At 40.8% G+C, this 16173-nt stretch overlaps 1 protein-coding gene across 2 annotated transcripts in view; it reads left to right on the top strand.

Annotated features, from left to right (window-relative positions):
• LOC126251529 (zinc transporter 9) overlaps window positions 1–16173 on the top strand; it is a 214573-nt gene that overhangs the window by 27116 nt on the left and 171284 nt on the right. For both annotated transcript variants that reach the window (XM_049952022.1, XM_049952023.1), the window contains 2 exons: window positions 3677–3803; window positions 11442–11580. In XM_049952022.1, the coding sequence (XP_049807979.1) occupies window positions 3677–3803; window positions 11442–11580 (266 nt within the window). The remainder of the gene's footprint in view (window positions 1–3676; window positions 3804–11441; window positions 11581–16173) is intronic.

Below are 16173 nucleotides of genomic sequence, written 5' to 3' on the forward strand. Positions count from 1 at the left end.
TGAGCCTGTTGCTTTTCCATTCATTGAAACTACGAAATTCCTGGGACTCGTGCTCCATACAAAACTTTCTTGATCTTTTCACGTGTCGTATCTGGCAGCCCGCTGTACACGGTACCTCAATATTGTACGTGTTGTCAATGGTACTTCCTGGGGTGCATATCAAACTACTCTCCTCTGTTTTTACCAGTCACTTGTCCATTCAGAATTATATTATGGTTGCTTTTGTTTATGCATCTGCATGTCTGTCCCTCTTACGTCGTCTCAATACTGTCCACCACTGTGGTGTCTGTTTGGCCACTGACGCCTTTTACACTAGCTCGGTTGAGTGTCTCTATGTAGAAGCTGCTGAACTACTGCTGTACTACTGCTGTGACTGTCTCCACAGCAGATATGCATGCTGTTTGTCTGCCATGCATGGCCACCCATCCTATGCTCCCTCCTTTGATGACACCTTTGATCGCCAATATGGGTCGCATTCCTCTTCTCTATTATATCCTGGGGCTTGCTTTCGGCTCTTGCTCCGGCAGGATAACTTCTCGCTCCCTGCAAGCTTCAGTGTGTGTGGACCCTTCACCATCTTGGCTTTGTGTGGTGGTCTGTGTCCACCTTGGTCTTCATTTGCTTCCTAAGGACACTACTCCAGCCTTGCTCTGTCACCTTCAGTTTCACGACCTTTGCATGGAACTTTGCGACTGTATCTTTGGCTCTCGGTTGACCGTGATGTTGGGTGTGCCTTTGCCATTGGTGCCTTGTATCAGGCCATGGAGTACATCTGGTGACACAGGCTTTTCAATTGTGTGCTCTGCTCAGACATTCTCAACACACCTTTCAAAGTCTCTGTGCACTGTACACCGCCCATCCCTTAGTGCAACGGGTCCAGGAATATTGTCACTTTCTTACTCTTGATAGAACCGCTGTGATGTTTATGTGGATCCCTGGTCATGTCAGTGTGCCAGGAAACAAGGCTGTTGATGCTGCTGCCGAGGCTGCAGTCCTCGTACCTAGGTTACATGTTGGACACGGCACTGTCTTTTTATCCATTGACATTTGTTAATTGGTACTCCCCCACCACTTTGTACTCATTGCATTTAACCTTTGATGGTCCACCTTTTCGTGACGGAATGCCTTGTTTTTAATCGCTACGTTCTTGTTTGTGTTTGCCGTCTGAGTAATTGGCCGTTTTAGAGACACTTGTTTGCTGGAAACGCCTCATAGTTTCACACAGTTCCTGAATTCTTGTGGTGGTAATAGCCCAGTTACTCAGTAATACTGAGCTAACTGCTCCTAACCCTCATAATCATTAAAACTCTACTTTTTCTTTCAGTGTGAACGTACTGGTCACACTCTACGACAAAGCAATGTCCAAATGCCATAAGCTACATTTATGATTGAAAATTAGATTATTTAGCATTGATTCAACTAACTACCTGCAGCTGTTAAACAGTTTTTGAACCTGTATAAAGAATATGTGGTTGTGATTTGTGGATTTGATCTCGGGATTTCATCTATGTGTTGTACAAGCATCACAGTTATATACACTCCTGGAAATTGAAATAAGAACACCGTGAATTCATTGTCCCAGGAAGGGGAAACTTTATTCCCACATTCCTGGGGTCAGATACATCACATGATCACACTGACAGAACCACAGGCACATAGACACAGGCAACAGAGCATGCACAATGTCGGCACTAGTACAGTGTATATCCACCTTTCGCAGCAATGCAGGCTGCTATTCTCCCATGGAGACGATCGTAGAGATGCTGGATGTAGTCCTGTGGAACGGCTTGCCATGCCATTTCCACCTGGCGCCTCAGTTGGACCAGCGTTCGTGCCGGACGTGCAGACCGCGTGAGACGACGCTTCATCCAGTCCCAAACATGCTCAATGGGGGACAGATCCGGAGATCTTGCTGGCCAGGGTAGTTGACTTACACCTTCTAGAGCACGTTGGGTGGCACGGGATACATGCGGACGTGCATTGTCCTGTTGGAACAGCAAGTTCCCTTGCCGGTCTAGGAATGGTAGAACGATGGGTTCGATGACGGTTTGGATGTACCGTGCACTATTCAGTGTCCCCTCGACGATCACCAGTGGTGTACGGCCAGTGTAGGAGATCGCTCCCCACACCATGATGCCGGGTGTTGGCCCTGTGTGCCTCGGTCGTATGCAGTCCTGATTGTGGCGCTCACCTGCACGGCGCCAAACACGCATACGACCATCATTGGCACCAAGGCAGAAGCGACTCTCATCGCTGAAGACGACACGTCTCCATTCGTCCCTCCATTCACGCCTGTCGCGACACCACTGGAGGCGGGCTGCACGATGTTGGGGCGTGAGCGGAAGACGGCCTAACGGTGTGCGGGACCGTAGCCCAGCTTCATGGAGACGGTTGCGAATGGTCCTCGCCGATACCCCAGGAGCAACAGTGTCCCTAATTTGCTGGGAAGTGGCGGTGCGGTCCCCTACGGCACTGCGTAGGATCCTACGGTCTTGGCGTGCATCCGTGCGTCGCTGCGGTCCGGTCCCAGGTCGACGGGCACGTGCACCTTCCGCCGACCACTGGCGACAACATCGATGTACTGTGGAGACCTCACGCCCCACGTGTTGAGCAATTCGGCGGTACGTCCACCCGGCCTCCCGCATGCCCACTATACGCCCTCGCTCAAAGTCCGTCAACTGCACATACGGTTCACGTCCACGCTGTCGCGGCATGCTACCAGAGTTAAAGACCGCGATGGAGCTCCGTATGCCACGGCAAACTGGCTGACACTGACGGCGGCGGTGCACAAATGCTGCGCAGCTAGCGCCATTCGACGGCCAACACCGCGGTTCCTGGTGTGTCCGCTGTGCCGTGCGTGCGATCATTGCTTGTACAGCCCTCTCGCAGTGTCCGGAGCAAGTATGGTGGGTCTGACACACCGGTGTCAATGTGTTCTTTTTTCCATTTCCAGGAGTGTATGTTTGCAGCTGCAACGTAGGTTAGATTACAAATTATGTTTTTGGATCTATCTTTGGCACAGTTTGGTCCTTCGTTGAAATAATACATTTGCTGTAAGTAACCCCTTGCTGCTTTGATTGCTGTAGTTATGGGATGCCAATGCACCAGTAAGTTTCCACGTTAGTGAGGGACAGCAGGCTCCGTGTCAAATCGGACCTCCATAGAGGTGCTGTCAGTTGAGAGGTATTGCATTAGTTTGCTCGGAGTTTCGGCCAGTACTACGGACATAGGTCAAACGGTGTGGGGTGGTGCATCTGTCTTGATTTCTCAATCTGTCCTTTCATTTCAGAGATGCAGCTGATGCAATAGTAAGCAATGTCCCTCTTACTTTCACTGATGCCTCCCTCTCCATCTGTGCCTCCCCTTGGCCTCATAACAGGTGAGTCCACTTCAGCTGTGAATCTGAGTTGTTGGCCAACCAAAATCTATCCCTCTTTTTCCCGTGACAAAGGACTTAACAGTTCTGTAAGTTAGAAATAGTTTTTTCATTTTTAGAGGAGTTCATTAGCAGTACTAGAATTTCACATCCAGGCTGCCCAAATCACCAAATGCTCTTACCGTTTGTGTTAAATGTAACGTTTGGTCTTTTGGTTACAAAAAAACATAAAGTTGTATTTGTTGTTAAAAAAAGTTAGTTATTGTGCTTCTGAGATTTTCAATGTACACCCTTATTCAGATATCTTCAATGTGAAGAGACGCCTCCGTGACTACAGACGTGAACAAGGAGCACAGATCAGGCAAGAAGCTCAGGAAGCGGGGCTGTTTGGATCATCGGGACGTGTCGTCATTACTGCTATCATTATGTGAGTCAAATGCTTGTCCACTGTAGTAATCGGCGTGACATTTACAAAAGATTGAATTAAAATTATGAGTAAACTGTGTAATTGTGAAAACAACAGAATCAAATGATATTTTCTGCATAAAGCATTAGTTTGGGTGTCAGATTCCAGAAATGTTGACAGGACACGGTACAATCAAGTTACAGTGGTACTTTTATAAATTGTGTGATCTAGTTTGGCTAGCATTAAAATCTGTTGTTTTCAGAGCATTTTTAAAGCTCCTACAAGTCGTATAAATTAAGTTTTATGTGAGAATAGTGGTGTGTGTTCAGTAAGATAGTTATCCCTCATACTGTTGGTGTGCCCTTCCCAGTGTGGACCAAACAGATGAGTGACAAATTCTTCTCGTTGAATTTATGAACAATTTTCACCACTTAAGTTACTTTTTACTAACATTTATTAGCACAACACATTTTGATAGCGTGCTGCAGTTGTCAGGTGCATTGCAGTTACACATACATCAATCTCAATTATGATGCTTAATGCCAGATGTTCCCATGGCGTTATGTATCAAAATTTAACCTTGTACAGAAGTATACATTATTTTAGTGTGTATGTTGAGGGAGTTGCATATTAAAATACACTGAAGGACTAAAGAAATTGGTATTGGCATGCGTATTCAAATACAGAGATATGTAAACAGGCAGAATATGGCACTGCGGTTGGCAGTGCCTATATAATAAAAGAAGTGTCTGGCGTGCTGCTAAAGTGGCAGGTTATCAAAATTTAAGCGAGTCTGAACATGGTGTTGTTGTTGGTGCACGAGTGATGGGACACAGCATCTCCGAGGAAATGATGAAGTGGGGATTTTCCCATATGACCTGCTTACAATCTTGTCCATTGTGAATTCCGATGGACTTGAGCTATTCCAGCAGGACAATGTGACATGTCCAGAATTGCTACATAGTGGCTCCAGGAACATTCTTCTGTGTTTAAACACTTCCGCTGGCCACCAAACTCTCCAGACATGAACATTATTGTCATATGTGGGCTGCCTTGTAATGTGCTGTTCGGAAGAGATCTCCACACCTTCATACACTTACAGATTTATGGACAGCCCTGCAGGATTCATGGTGTCAATTCCCTCCAGCACTACTTCAGACATAAGTCAAGTCCATGCCACATTGTCTTGTGGCACTTCTGCGTGATCGCGGGGGTCCCACATGGTATTAGGCAGATGTGCCAGTTTCTTTGGCTCTACAGTGTAATTTTGTTAATGTGTTAATGTAGATTTTTGCTGGATATTTGTCTGGCATACAGAGCACAGTAATAAACATGGTAGTCGTCACTGTCATCATTGTCAGGATTATTATTAGTTAATATATCACATTCAGACGTTTGCCTTCTTTTGTTTGCCTTCAAAAGACTCTTAACTGCTATGATAAACTTATTTCAGTTGCTAAAGGTATATAAACAATGAAGAAAAAATATTTTTTATACAAGCATATAGGATAGTATGACATTTTGGTATTTGGTTAAACACAAATGTTAAGATAATTTTTCTTTATGTTAATAAATAATCACTCCACGTTAGAGAAATTTTTGAACAAATATACATTGCAATTTTCTATCTTACAATTTAGCAACCTTTTACCATATACAGTGCCGTGGATGGATATTCCTAAATTTTCCTACAAGTTCATTTGCCGCCCACTGACTATTTTATGTAATACATGAAGATCATTCACAGTATCATGGAGTGAGTGGGCAGAGTCCTTTATCTGGGTGCCTATTGCTGATTTCGTATAATCTTTCTTTTTTGTATTTTTTATATTATTTTAAGCCTCTCTCAGTAGCCTAGGACTTTACATGTATTACTAACTGTTTTGTAAAGGTCTAGTTGTGTGTGCTTACATTGTGTCCGAGTGTGTGCTGCTGTTTGCCTGTTGCGAAAGCATTGTTGATGTTGTGCATCTGAAAATTTTGGTAGTTTGCAAGCAGTGGGTTCGTCTTTTATTTTGTGTGTAGCAATTGGTTTATTATTGTTTTTGCTATTCTATGTGAGATCGATAAGTGTTTCTGTCAGAGCCATTTGCTAGAGCTATTTGCCTGATTATGTTGAGTTGATTATGCTTTGCATATTCATATGTTGGTACTGGATAGTTATAATAAGTGCAGCTACTCACAGAGGCCCATTGTGAGCTGTAATTATTGTACGGGAGCAAAACTCGATAGAGACTCTATTGCAGAGCTGATTTATGCTAGAAAAATTAATTTTAATTTTTGCCACCAGATGCAAATCTGGTGCTGCAAATATAAGAAAGATACAAAAATGTTTCCATATGCAATGGATTAGGAATGGGATGTGAGCAGAAAAGATCATCAATTGAGAGAGGCATACTCTTGATATTATTATCAACCACTGCTTCCACAATTTGTTCAATATCAGCACTGGAGAGGATGACGAGGTGATGTACAACTCCAGATTTGTACATGGTGGCCAAAATTGGAACTAATTTTTTTCCAGTGTAAATCAATTCCGCATTAACATGTTATTGTATCTACCAAGTTTTGCTGCCATGCGATAATTACAGCCCACACTGGGCCTCTGTGGACAACTGCACATTAATGATAACCATCTGTTATATTGCTGACTTCGTTAACTAGTGCTCTGTATTTGGCGTGTTTCTGTGTTGTAGGGTGCCAAGATCGGCTATGTATGGTGATGTTTGTTGTTTTTCTGTGAACTTCGAAATTCTGTAAATTGTTATCCATACTGAAGTTAAAGCTTAGGCAGATAATGCCACCATTGTGTTCATATTCTACAATGAATTTTATATATCTGTCCAGTTTGAGTGTATCGAATGTGTTGTTAATATCACTTGTGTCACAATTTTCCAAGAGCAATGTAGTAAACATAACATTTATAATGAATAATTTTGGCCATAGAGGTGGATTTTATCATAAGGATTTTTTGCTTCAGGTGGTATTTGTACCTCAATTCCAGCAAAAAAAAAAAGTATTAATGAAGTTACTAAAACACACAGCCTACCGAAAATGCACAATAAAGTAATGTGTCTTTCCATACATGTTCACATTTTTGCACACAACCTCACAGGCACATCCAGCATACAATCCTCCTCATACTTCAGATCAGTGTAATGTACCTGATGATGGCAGCATGCAGCCAAAATGTGACCACTGTAAACATTATTTTATAAATTTGTAATGCAGTTGCAGGTCTCATACAATTCCAAACAACATGGATAAATTTAAATTTTTGGAGAATGGGTCTCATGAAATTATTTGAATGTATATCTCTACAGTCTCGTGTGTAACTGGAAATGTACTGAGCTTCTATGCTTCTAAGGATATAGGCAGTCACAGCAGATACAAACACTTGCCCATTTCTATAGCTACTGGATGAGCTGGAACATGGGTTAGTCCATATGAAATCAACAAAATTAGATTTTTTTTCGTTTGATCTCTTTCCTGTGAAGGTCTGTTTGGCCAAAAGCTTACTTGCTGATAATCTTTTTGTTGTGCCTATCTGCGTCCCAGATTCTCCACTATATGGTGAGTAGCAACTATCCTTTTCATAATATTGTCAACAAAATTAGGTGCATTTTTACACCTTGATGTTCCAGATTAAGGAATTTTTAATAATTTATGGTACCCATAAAACTAAGAGATACTGTAAGTACAAATAGCTTTTGACCTAGCAAGTCTTTCTTCCTTTCTTTTTTCTATTTTTGACAAATTGCCCTTTCCTCAAAATATTTAGAAACTTTTGGAAAAACAGTATTGAACTGATGCACCAATCCAATAGGATAACATTGAATTCAAGTATTTGAATTGCATCTTCACTTTCGACTGCTCAGAATACAAGATATTGTCCTTCAATCATTTCTTGTAAAAGCTGATTGCTTAACAGGCCATTGAGCAGCACAGAATTATTATAACGTAGTAAAGACGTCCTTTTTTTTATTATTGCTGTGCACCACTATATGAAATATATAAAAAAAATCTCACTTGAAAATTGAATTATGACATCTAAGCAACTGTATGAATGTCATCAAGTAACCATTCCTGGAATCCATTTTGAATTGTGCACAGCAGAGAAATATATGCAGAATGAAATCATGTTTTCCCCCTGATACAGTAATTCATAAACCACTCAGGACTCGTATAAACAACATTCTGTCATTTTAGTGTCTAATTTTCAGGCTGCAATGAAGCCACTCCCTTTGAATGGTAAACCAAGTATGCAGATCATTTCTTATCCTCAGAAGATTTTTGCATCATTGAAGCTGGATTTATTAAAACTGTGTTAGACAATAGTGTTAGTTCTCAAAGTTGGTGGCATGTTGCTTGCGTTCTTGGAAACGATCATAAATCCAAGAAATGCAAAGGTAGTGTTCTTTGTCCAGAGGGACTTGCTGCTTCATTTTTTAACATTATCCATATCCAGAAATCTCAGATATGCCAACTGATTGTATCCTAAGAAAGTTTGAGCACAGTATGCCTACTGGAAGATGCTACACATTGATTATGGGTCACATATCACCAGCTTTTTTATTTTGTTTATAGGTATCCTCTACCACAAAATCTGACAAAGAACTACATCTCATACAGTTACTTGTGTAGATCTAAATGTAAAGGTGGTAAAATGTGTATATATTAAAACAGAAAAACTCCGAAAGACTGTAAATAATGAAGATGAGAGATTACTTATTACTAAAGAAAAGACTTTGAAATTACTAAATTAGTGACATGACATACGAGTGTTTTGTGTGTAAAGGTCACCAGACGGCAAGATTATTATCTTTTTGGAGGGGAAAGGGGAGGGGCGGGGGATTGCCATCATTCAGTGAATGAATATGAATGTGAAAGTTTTTGAAAATAATAATATAGTTGGGTGAATAAAAAATGTACTCACCAGAGAGCTGCAGGAAAAAAGAAATATAAAATGTCAGGAAATGTTCAAGCCTCCAGAACCAGTAGCTCCTTCTTCTGGCAGAAGGATTGAAGGGGAAGGAAGAGGGGTGAAGGAAAAGGACTGGTGAGGTTTTGATTTTTCCTTCTGCTTTCGCCTGGTAAGTTTCCCCTTACCCAGGGTTATGGGTGACTTTTCTGTAACTCTCCCATTTCCTGAACCTCGCCAGTCCTTTTCCTTCATCCCTCTTCCTGCCCCTCTACCCTGTCCATTCTCCTTGTCTGTGTTTGCCACATACTCCTTTCCACTCTGATTCTGTACAGAACCTCCTCGTTCCTCACCTTATCAGCCCATCTAATTTTCAACATTCGTCTGTAGCACCACATCTAAAATGCTTCAGTTTTCCTCTGTTCCGGTTTTCCCACAATCCATGTTTCACTACCATACAATGCTGTGCTCCAAATGTACATTCTCAGGAATTTCTTCCTCAAGTTAAGGTTTGTATTTGGTATTAGTAGACTTCTCATGGGAAGGAATGCACTTTTTGCCAGTGCTAGTCCACTTTTGATGTTCTCCTTGTTCCATCCATCATTGCTTGTTTTGCTGCCTAGATAGGATTCCTTAACTTTATCTACTTCATGACCATCAACCCTCATGTTAAGTTTCACACTGTTCTCATTTCTGCTACTTCTCATTACTTTCGTTTTTCTTCGGTGTACTCTGTTGATATTCAGTTCTCGTTGGACTGTTTTTTCCATTCAGCAGATCATGTAATTCTTCTTCACTTTCACATTTTTAACCACCCAACTGTATTATATTGTATTACATTATGTTGTATGATATTTTGAAGAGAAACATTGTTATAGTTGGAGATTTTAATACTGAAGGAAAAGGATCAAAATCAATAAAAGATTTAGAATAATTGTTAATACAGTATAGTATGGAGGCAACAGTGTCAGCACCAAAAAGAGTTAAGTCTCAGAATTATACAGTTACAGACAATGTCATTAGTAATGTTTGTAGATATAGCTATGAGTCACATGTAGTTCAAAGAGAAATATCTGATCAACATAAATAGCTGATTCTGGATTTTTTTCCCAGGCAATGACATGGTATTAGAATAAAAATGAACAGTCAAAAAAATTGTGATAATCAGTGAGCAAAATCTTAACATCCTTAAAACAGTAGTAAGTAAGGAAAATGTACATGAACAGAATGTAAATGAAAAGTATAATTCATTTATTACAGCTGTTAAAAATCATTTTAATGTACTATTCTACAAAGTAAAGAGACAAGAGAAGCTTCAGGATCAAGTACAGTGGGTGCCAATGAAATATTGAAACAGTGTAAGAAGCTGAAGGAAATGAGATGGATGGACAGTACTGATAACTATAAAACATAACAGAAGTAGTACAGGAAAATAATAAGTGAGATGAAAGCAAGAGCCCATAATACCACCACAGTGAACTAAAAACCCCCAGATCAAGGCAGTTTAGAATGTAATTAATAGTGAAAGAATGTAAAATATTTGTCAAACGGAGAAAGAGATCAGTTTAATGAAAATAGACAACTCTGTGGTTACAGACGGTAGAGAAATAGGAAACATACCCAGTGATAGCAATATAAATAAATAGACTAAAAAGAAGGTTGCTGAACTATGAAAAACCTCGTACAATACCATGCTCTTGTAACCAATCACCGAAGATGGACTGAGGAAAACCATACATAAACTTAAGTTGAAGAAGTCTGATGGTGGTGGTGGTGGTGGTGGTGGTGGTGGTGGTGGTGGAATATTGAATCAAAGAATAAAGCTACTTGGTGAATGAATTGCTAGATTTATCAACAGGTTCAGCAAAACTGAAGGTAAATTTAGTTGTACCCAACAAAGACCCCAACAACTGCAGGTCAATTTTGCTAATAGTAGTATTCTCAAAAATCCTGGACACCTTCATAGTCTCGGATTTAATTTGGCATTTGTTAAAATTCAGGAGTAAGTAAGAAATTTATTTTTTTGTTTTCTCTAAAAAAATTACTGCACTGACATACAGGCCTCAAAGATGACACTGTGAACACCATTTTGAAGATGCGAATTCCGTAAAAAAAATTTAAAATGCTGTATCTCTGCAACAGTTCTAGATATTTTGGTAGAGTTTGTCTTATTTGAAAGATAATTGCTTTATGATTACAATGGTTTCTTCCGTTTGGACTTCTTTACTTAGTCCTTCGTTTTAACATATGCTAAATTCAATAAAATCAGTGACTATGAAGGTAAGATTTTTTCCTAGCCTGCCTGAATTCATATGGACTAAGCCAGTCATACGCTTCTGATGATTGAAAATCATTGTCTCCAAAAATTCAATGGCCGCCTTTGACAAGAGGGACTTACGTGCTCATGCAGTACAATTGCGTGTGATGTATATTGGGTGCTAGCCATTTGTTGTAAACAATCTTGTTAGGTACTAAGGTGATTGGTGCACAAAATGAGTCATGGTGTGTAAAGAAGGAAGAGTTGGGTAGTGAATGCCCTAACATCTGCACACTGTAGATATTTTTGAATACTCTGTAAATCTGTTGTCTATGGGTAGCAAATATTACGACACAGTATGCACCCTGTGTAACTCTGTTTTAGAGTGAAACTTCTACACATTCTAGATTATGGTACCCCACACAGGAATTTATTTTGTATTATAATGATACTATATTCATTACTGTTTTCTTTTTTACAGAAATGGAACCAACTTTATTCTCAAACTCTGTGCTTGGATGTACACAGGGTCTCACAGCATGTTTTCAGAAAGCATTCACTCCCTAGCTGACACTATTAATCAGTTGATATTAGCATATGGGATACACAAATCTGTGCAGGTGAAATCCTTTATTATGTCTGAGCTTAAAATAGTACAGATATTTGCTCTTGTTAAGTGTCATTTTCTATTCTGTCTACTTTACATGTAATGTAATTAACAAAGCAATCCAGCCATTAATTCATTCACAAGATGTTTGGTGTTCCCTCATATTTTCGTTGCTGTTGCTCCCATTGGTTCTGGAAGGTGTACTGTAAATATAAAGTCAAAATGATAATTAGCAATAGTCGAGGTTATTATTAAGGCATGGTTTTTGTGATCCAGAAGGATCCTTTCTGGGAATAATGAAATGACCATAAAAATAAAGGGCAGGGGGATTAGAAGCTGGCCATTCTCATATCAATAAAAACACTCAGCTATGTATGAAGTAAAAATAGTAAGCACTGTTGCAATATGAAAATTAGTTCTGAGATCAGTAGGGACGGAAAGTAGAAAATAATACTAAATGAGTATAAAATGTAATAATTCATTGACAACTTTCATGAACGAGTAAAAGTAAAGCTCTGTGCAATTTGAAAGATGGTTAGAATACTGCAGCGCCTTATCAGGCATGGTCCTGTAGGAAGGGCTATGCCCTCGTCTTACTTCAATCTTTACTCAGCCAGCCTGTTTGTCGAGGACTCCAAATGTAAGTACAGATTAGCATTTTCCATGGAAAGAAAATTTTGGCCAAAGGTGATAAGCGATGAGGGACAAACTGGGGAGTCTTACGGTTTGTATCCTGAGTAAAAGCTGAGTGCAGCATGAAAGAGGCCTTGGGAGTTATTAAGAAATGAGCACTAGCAAGGTGGAGAGGAAGGGGGTGTGAGACAGCTAGGCGAGGAAGGTCTTAACATTCCGTGAAAGAACACGAAGTAGTCGGAAAGGAACTGATGACTGAAGGAGCAAGTACAGAGCATATTGTTAGCAAATAACTTCTGCTTAATGAAAGAAATTGTTGGGAAGCAATCCACTGTTCGCTGAAACCTAAGACATTTGTGCTTCAAAATGACATCAATAGCATCTGGTAAATTTGAAACCATGAAGATATGACCTGGACATTTCCTTTTGTCTTAAACTGAAGTTGTATGTGAAATCTGGAATGGACAGGACTAATGTCAAATCATCTGGTGTATTAAGAGATTCAGACTAGTCTGAAATACATGGGACTAAACATTGTTAGCTCTGAGACACAGAGACACACAGAAGAATGTGTAATTAGATGAATGACGAACACTAACTTCATGTAATGAAGGTTTATTCAGCCCGCCCATATAAGAGCGTGGAGCAAATTGCCTCCAGCCAGAACACATGCAGTATATACACAGCTACAGAACATTCCAGTACAATGATTCTTGCCATTTGTGGATACATCTAGAATGTACTAGAACCGAATATAAAACTTAAAAATGTACAATCCAGGTGAGTTTTGAACTCGCGACCCTTCATGCAACAGGTTAGTATCATACCCACTACACCACGGTGCTACTCGGCTTCTTCTGTGACATTGCTCCCTCCTTAAGATAACAGCTTATTTGTGTTATGTCCTCCTAGTCCGGCAACGAGTCATCGGTCTTGCATACTCCAACTCCTGATGATTGATTCTCACCCTGGCGGTGATCTTCTTAGAAGTTCTTTTGCCGCTACGCTCTTCGTCATCTTTCTGCTTGTTGCCTGTCACTGGAGCTTCGAATTTACCCTGGGTTGCAGGATCCTTACGGGGCTTCATTCGAAGGACATGGACCGTATCTCTGATCTTTCTTTGTCTTGTGTCGGGGTCAAAATCTTCAACTTCTTAAGTAACGTCGGACAACTGTCTTTCAACCTTATAAGGTCAAAAGTAGTGCCTGAGGAGCTTCTCAGAGAGACCAACCTTCCGAACAGGAGTGAAGATCCAGACGAGGTCACCAGGCTGGTAGACAACAGGGCGGTGGCTCGTGTCATACCTTCAGCGATTGTTTTCTTGAGTCTGCAGTGTGCGGAGTTGAGCTAACTGCTGAGCTTCCTCAGCTCGGTTAACACCTGGCCGATGTAATCGTCGTCCACATCATCAGGATGTAACAGAAACACAATGTCCATCGTCGTCATCGCCTCACGCTCATGCACCAGGGAAAATGGTGTAAATCCTGCGGTGTCTTTGGCAGTTTTGTTGGCAACCGTCATGAAAGGTAGCATCCTCATCCCTGTTGATCTGCTCAACATTGACGAACATTGATAGCATGTCGGCTAAGGTCTCATTAAGGCATTCAGTAAGCCTGTTAGTTTGCGGATGGTAGGCTGTTGTCATGTGATGAGAAATGTTGCACTGATGGTTTATCTCTGTCACAAAATTCAATTGAAAAACTTTCCCTTGATCCGTAATTAATGACCTTGGGGCACCATGTTTTAATACAGTGTCTTCTACGATGAATTTGGCTACCTCGAATGCTTCGGCTGTTTTCACAGCTTTTGTAATGGCATAGCATGTCAGATAATCAGTGCAACAATAATCCATCTATTGCCACTAGCAGACATTGGAAATCGTCCGAGGTGGTCAATCCCAACACACTGGAAAGGCATTTCGGATTGTGGAATTGGTATGAGTTGGCCAGGTGGTTTCTGAGGAACTGCTTTTCTCCTCTGGCACTCTCGACAGTGTGACACATAGTGATGGACACTACTAAATAAACCTGGCCAGAAAAATCTCCTGTGGATTGTATTGTATGTGTTAATAAATCCTAAATGTCCGGCCTCGGATGTGTCATGGAATTTCTGTAGAACATCTAAGTGAATGTGTTTAGGAATCACTGGTAGTCATGTCTTTCGAAACGGATCAAAGTTTTTATTGCAAAGTAATCCATTAACTACCTTAAATTGTCGTGTCACATCTTGTGACCGATTTAAGGCAAGCATAATTAGAGATATCTTGGCGCCCTTCTGCTCAGCAGAGAGATTCTGGAGTGCAGCGAGACAGTTACTGTCTTCATTAAAATCTTGATGGTCTTGCACAGGGTTTCTTGAGAGACAGTCGGCATATTGGTGTTTTCTTCCACTTTTGTACACTATGATAACATCACACTCTTGAAGATGTAGTGCCCACCTGGCGAGTCGTCCTGTTGGATCCTTAAGATCTGTCAACCAACAAAGTGAATGATGGTCTGTAACAACTGTGAATGGAATTCCATAGAGATACTGTCGAAATTTGTACATGGCCCAGATCACAGCAAGACATTCTCTTTCTGTAGTTGAGTATTTCTCTCGGCTTTTGTAAGTGTCCTAGAAACATAGGCTATAACCTTCTCTTTTCCATACGAAATCTGCACCATAACAGCACCGATTCCATACCCACCGGCATCTGTGTGTAGTTCTGTGGGTGCTCGCTCCTCATACAGACCAAGTACAGCATCAGTCTTCAGAGCTTTTCGCAGCACATCAAAAGAATCTTGTTGAGCACCACCCCAGATAAATTTAGTATCAGCTTTTAACAACTCTTGTAGTGGCCTGGCTTTGATACAAAAGTCTTTGATAAAACAACAGTAATAAGAACATAATCCAAGGAAGCTTCTCACATCTCTAATACTTCTAAGAATAGGAAATTCCGTTATAGATCGCACATTTTCTGGGTCTGGCTGCACACCTTCGTTTGACGCAAGGTGTCCAAGTACTTTGATTTCTTTTGCCCCCAAGAGACACTTTCTTGTTTTAAGTTTCAGTCCGCCTTGTTGGAGGCAGTTAAGAATGGCCCTCAGTCTTTTTATGTGTTCATCAAATGTCTCTCAAAACACCATAATGTCATCTAAATAACAAAGACACATCGTCCACTTCAGGTGCCTTAGAAGATTATCCGTTATCCGTTCAAAAGCTGCTGATGCATTACACAAACTAAACAGCATTACCTTAAACTCATACAGGCTCTTGAGGGTGATGAATGCAATTTTCTCATGATCAGCCTCATCTACTTTGATTTGCCAGTATCCCGAGTAAGTGTCCATGGTTGAGAAAAAGTTAGCCCCCCTTCAGACAATTTAGTGTATTGTCAATTCGTGGAAGAGGGGAAACATCCTTTTTAGTTATCTTATTAAGCTTCCTGTAGTCAACACAAAAGTGCCAGCTGCCATCCTTCTTCCTGAATAGGACCACTGGTGATGGCTATGGGCTCTGCGAAGGCTGAATGATGTCAGTCTTCACATTTTCCCTACCTCGTCGTGAATTATTCTACATTCTGTTTCTGACACACGGTATTCTCTCTGGCTTATTGGTTGATAGTCTCCAGTCAGTGCTAATCCAGTACTTCACCATCGATTTGTCTAATTTGCTATTCACCTGTGGATTTAAGCATTCAGAGAACTCTTGAAGAATAGCAAGTAGCTTCTTTTGTTGTTCCTTAGTGAGATCTGGTGATAGTTGAGCTAGAAGATCTTGTCTTCTAGTGGTAGGGCTAATTTCACCCACAGACTCTGCATGGGAGGTTTCTATGACGCTCAGCTGTTCTACAATTATTGGTTCAGCGACATGCATCTTGGAAGGATCTGCGGTTCTTGGCGACAATTAACTATCCACAATTCACCAAATGCATTCTTAAACAAGACGACAGAGGCTGGGATGACCAAGTTATTCTTCAGTGGTAAGGTTCTCT

The sequence above is a fragment of the Schistocerca nitens genome, chromosome 4 (genome assembly GCF_023898315.1).
Source record: "Schistocerca nitens isolate TAMUIC-IGC-003100 chromosome 4, iqSchNite1.1, whole genome shotgun sequence".
NCBI classification, from domain to species: domain Eukaryota; kingdom Metazoa; phylum Arthropoda; class Insecta; order Orthoptera; family Acrididae; genus Schistocerca; species Schistocerca nitens.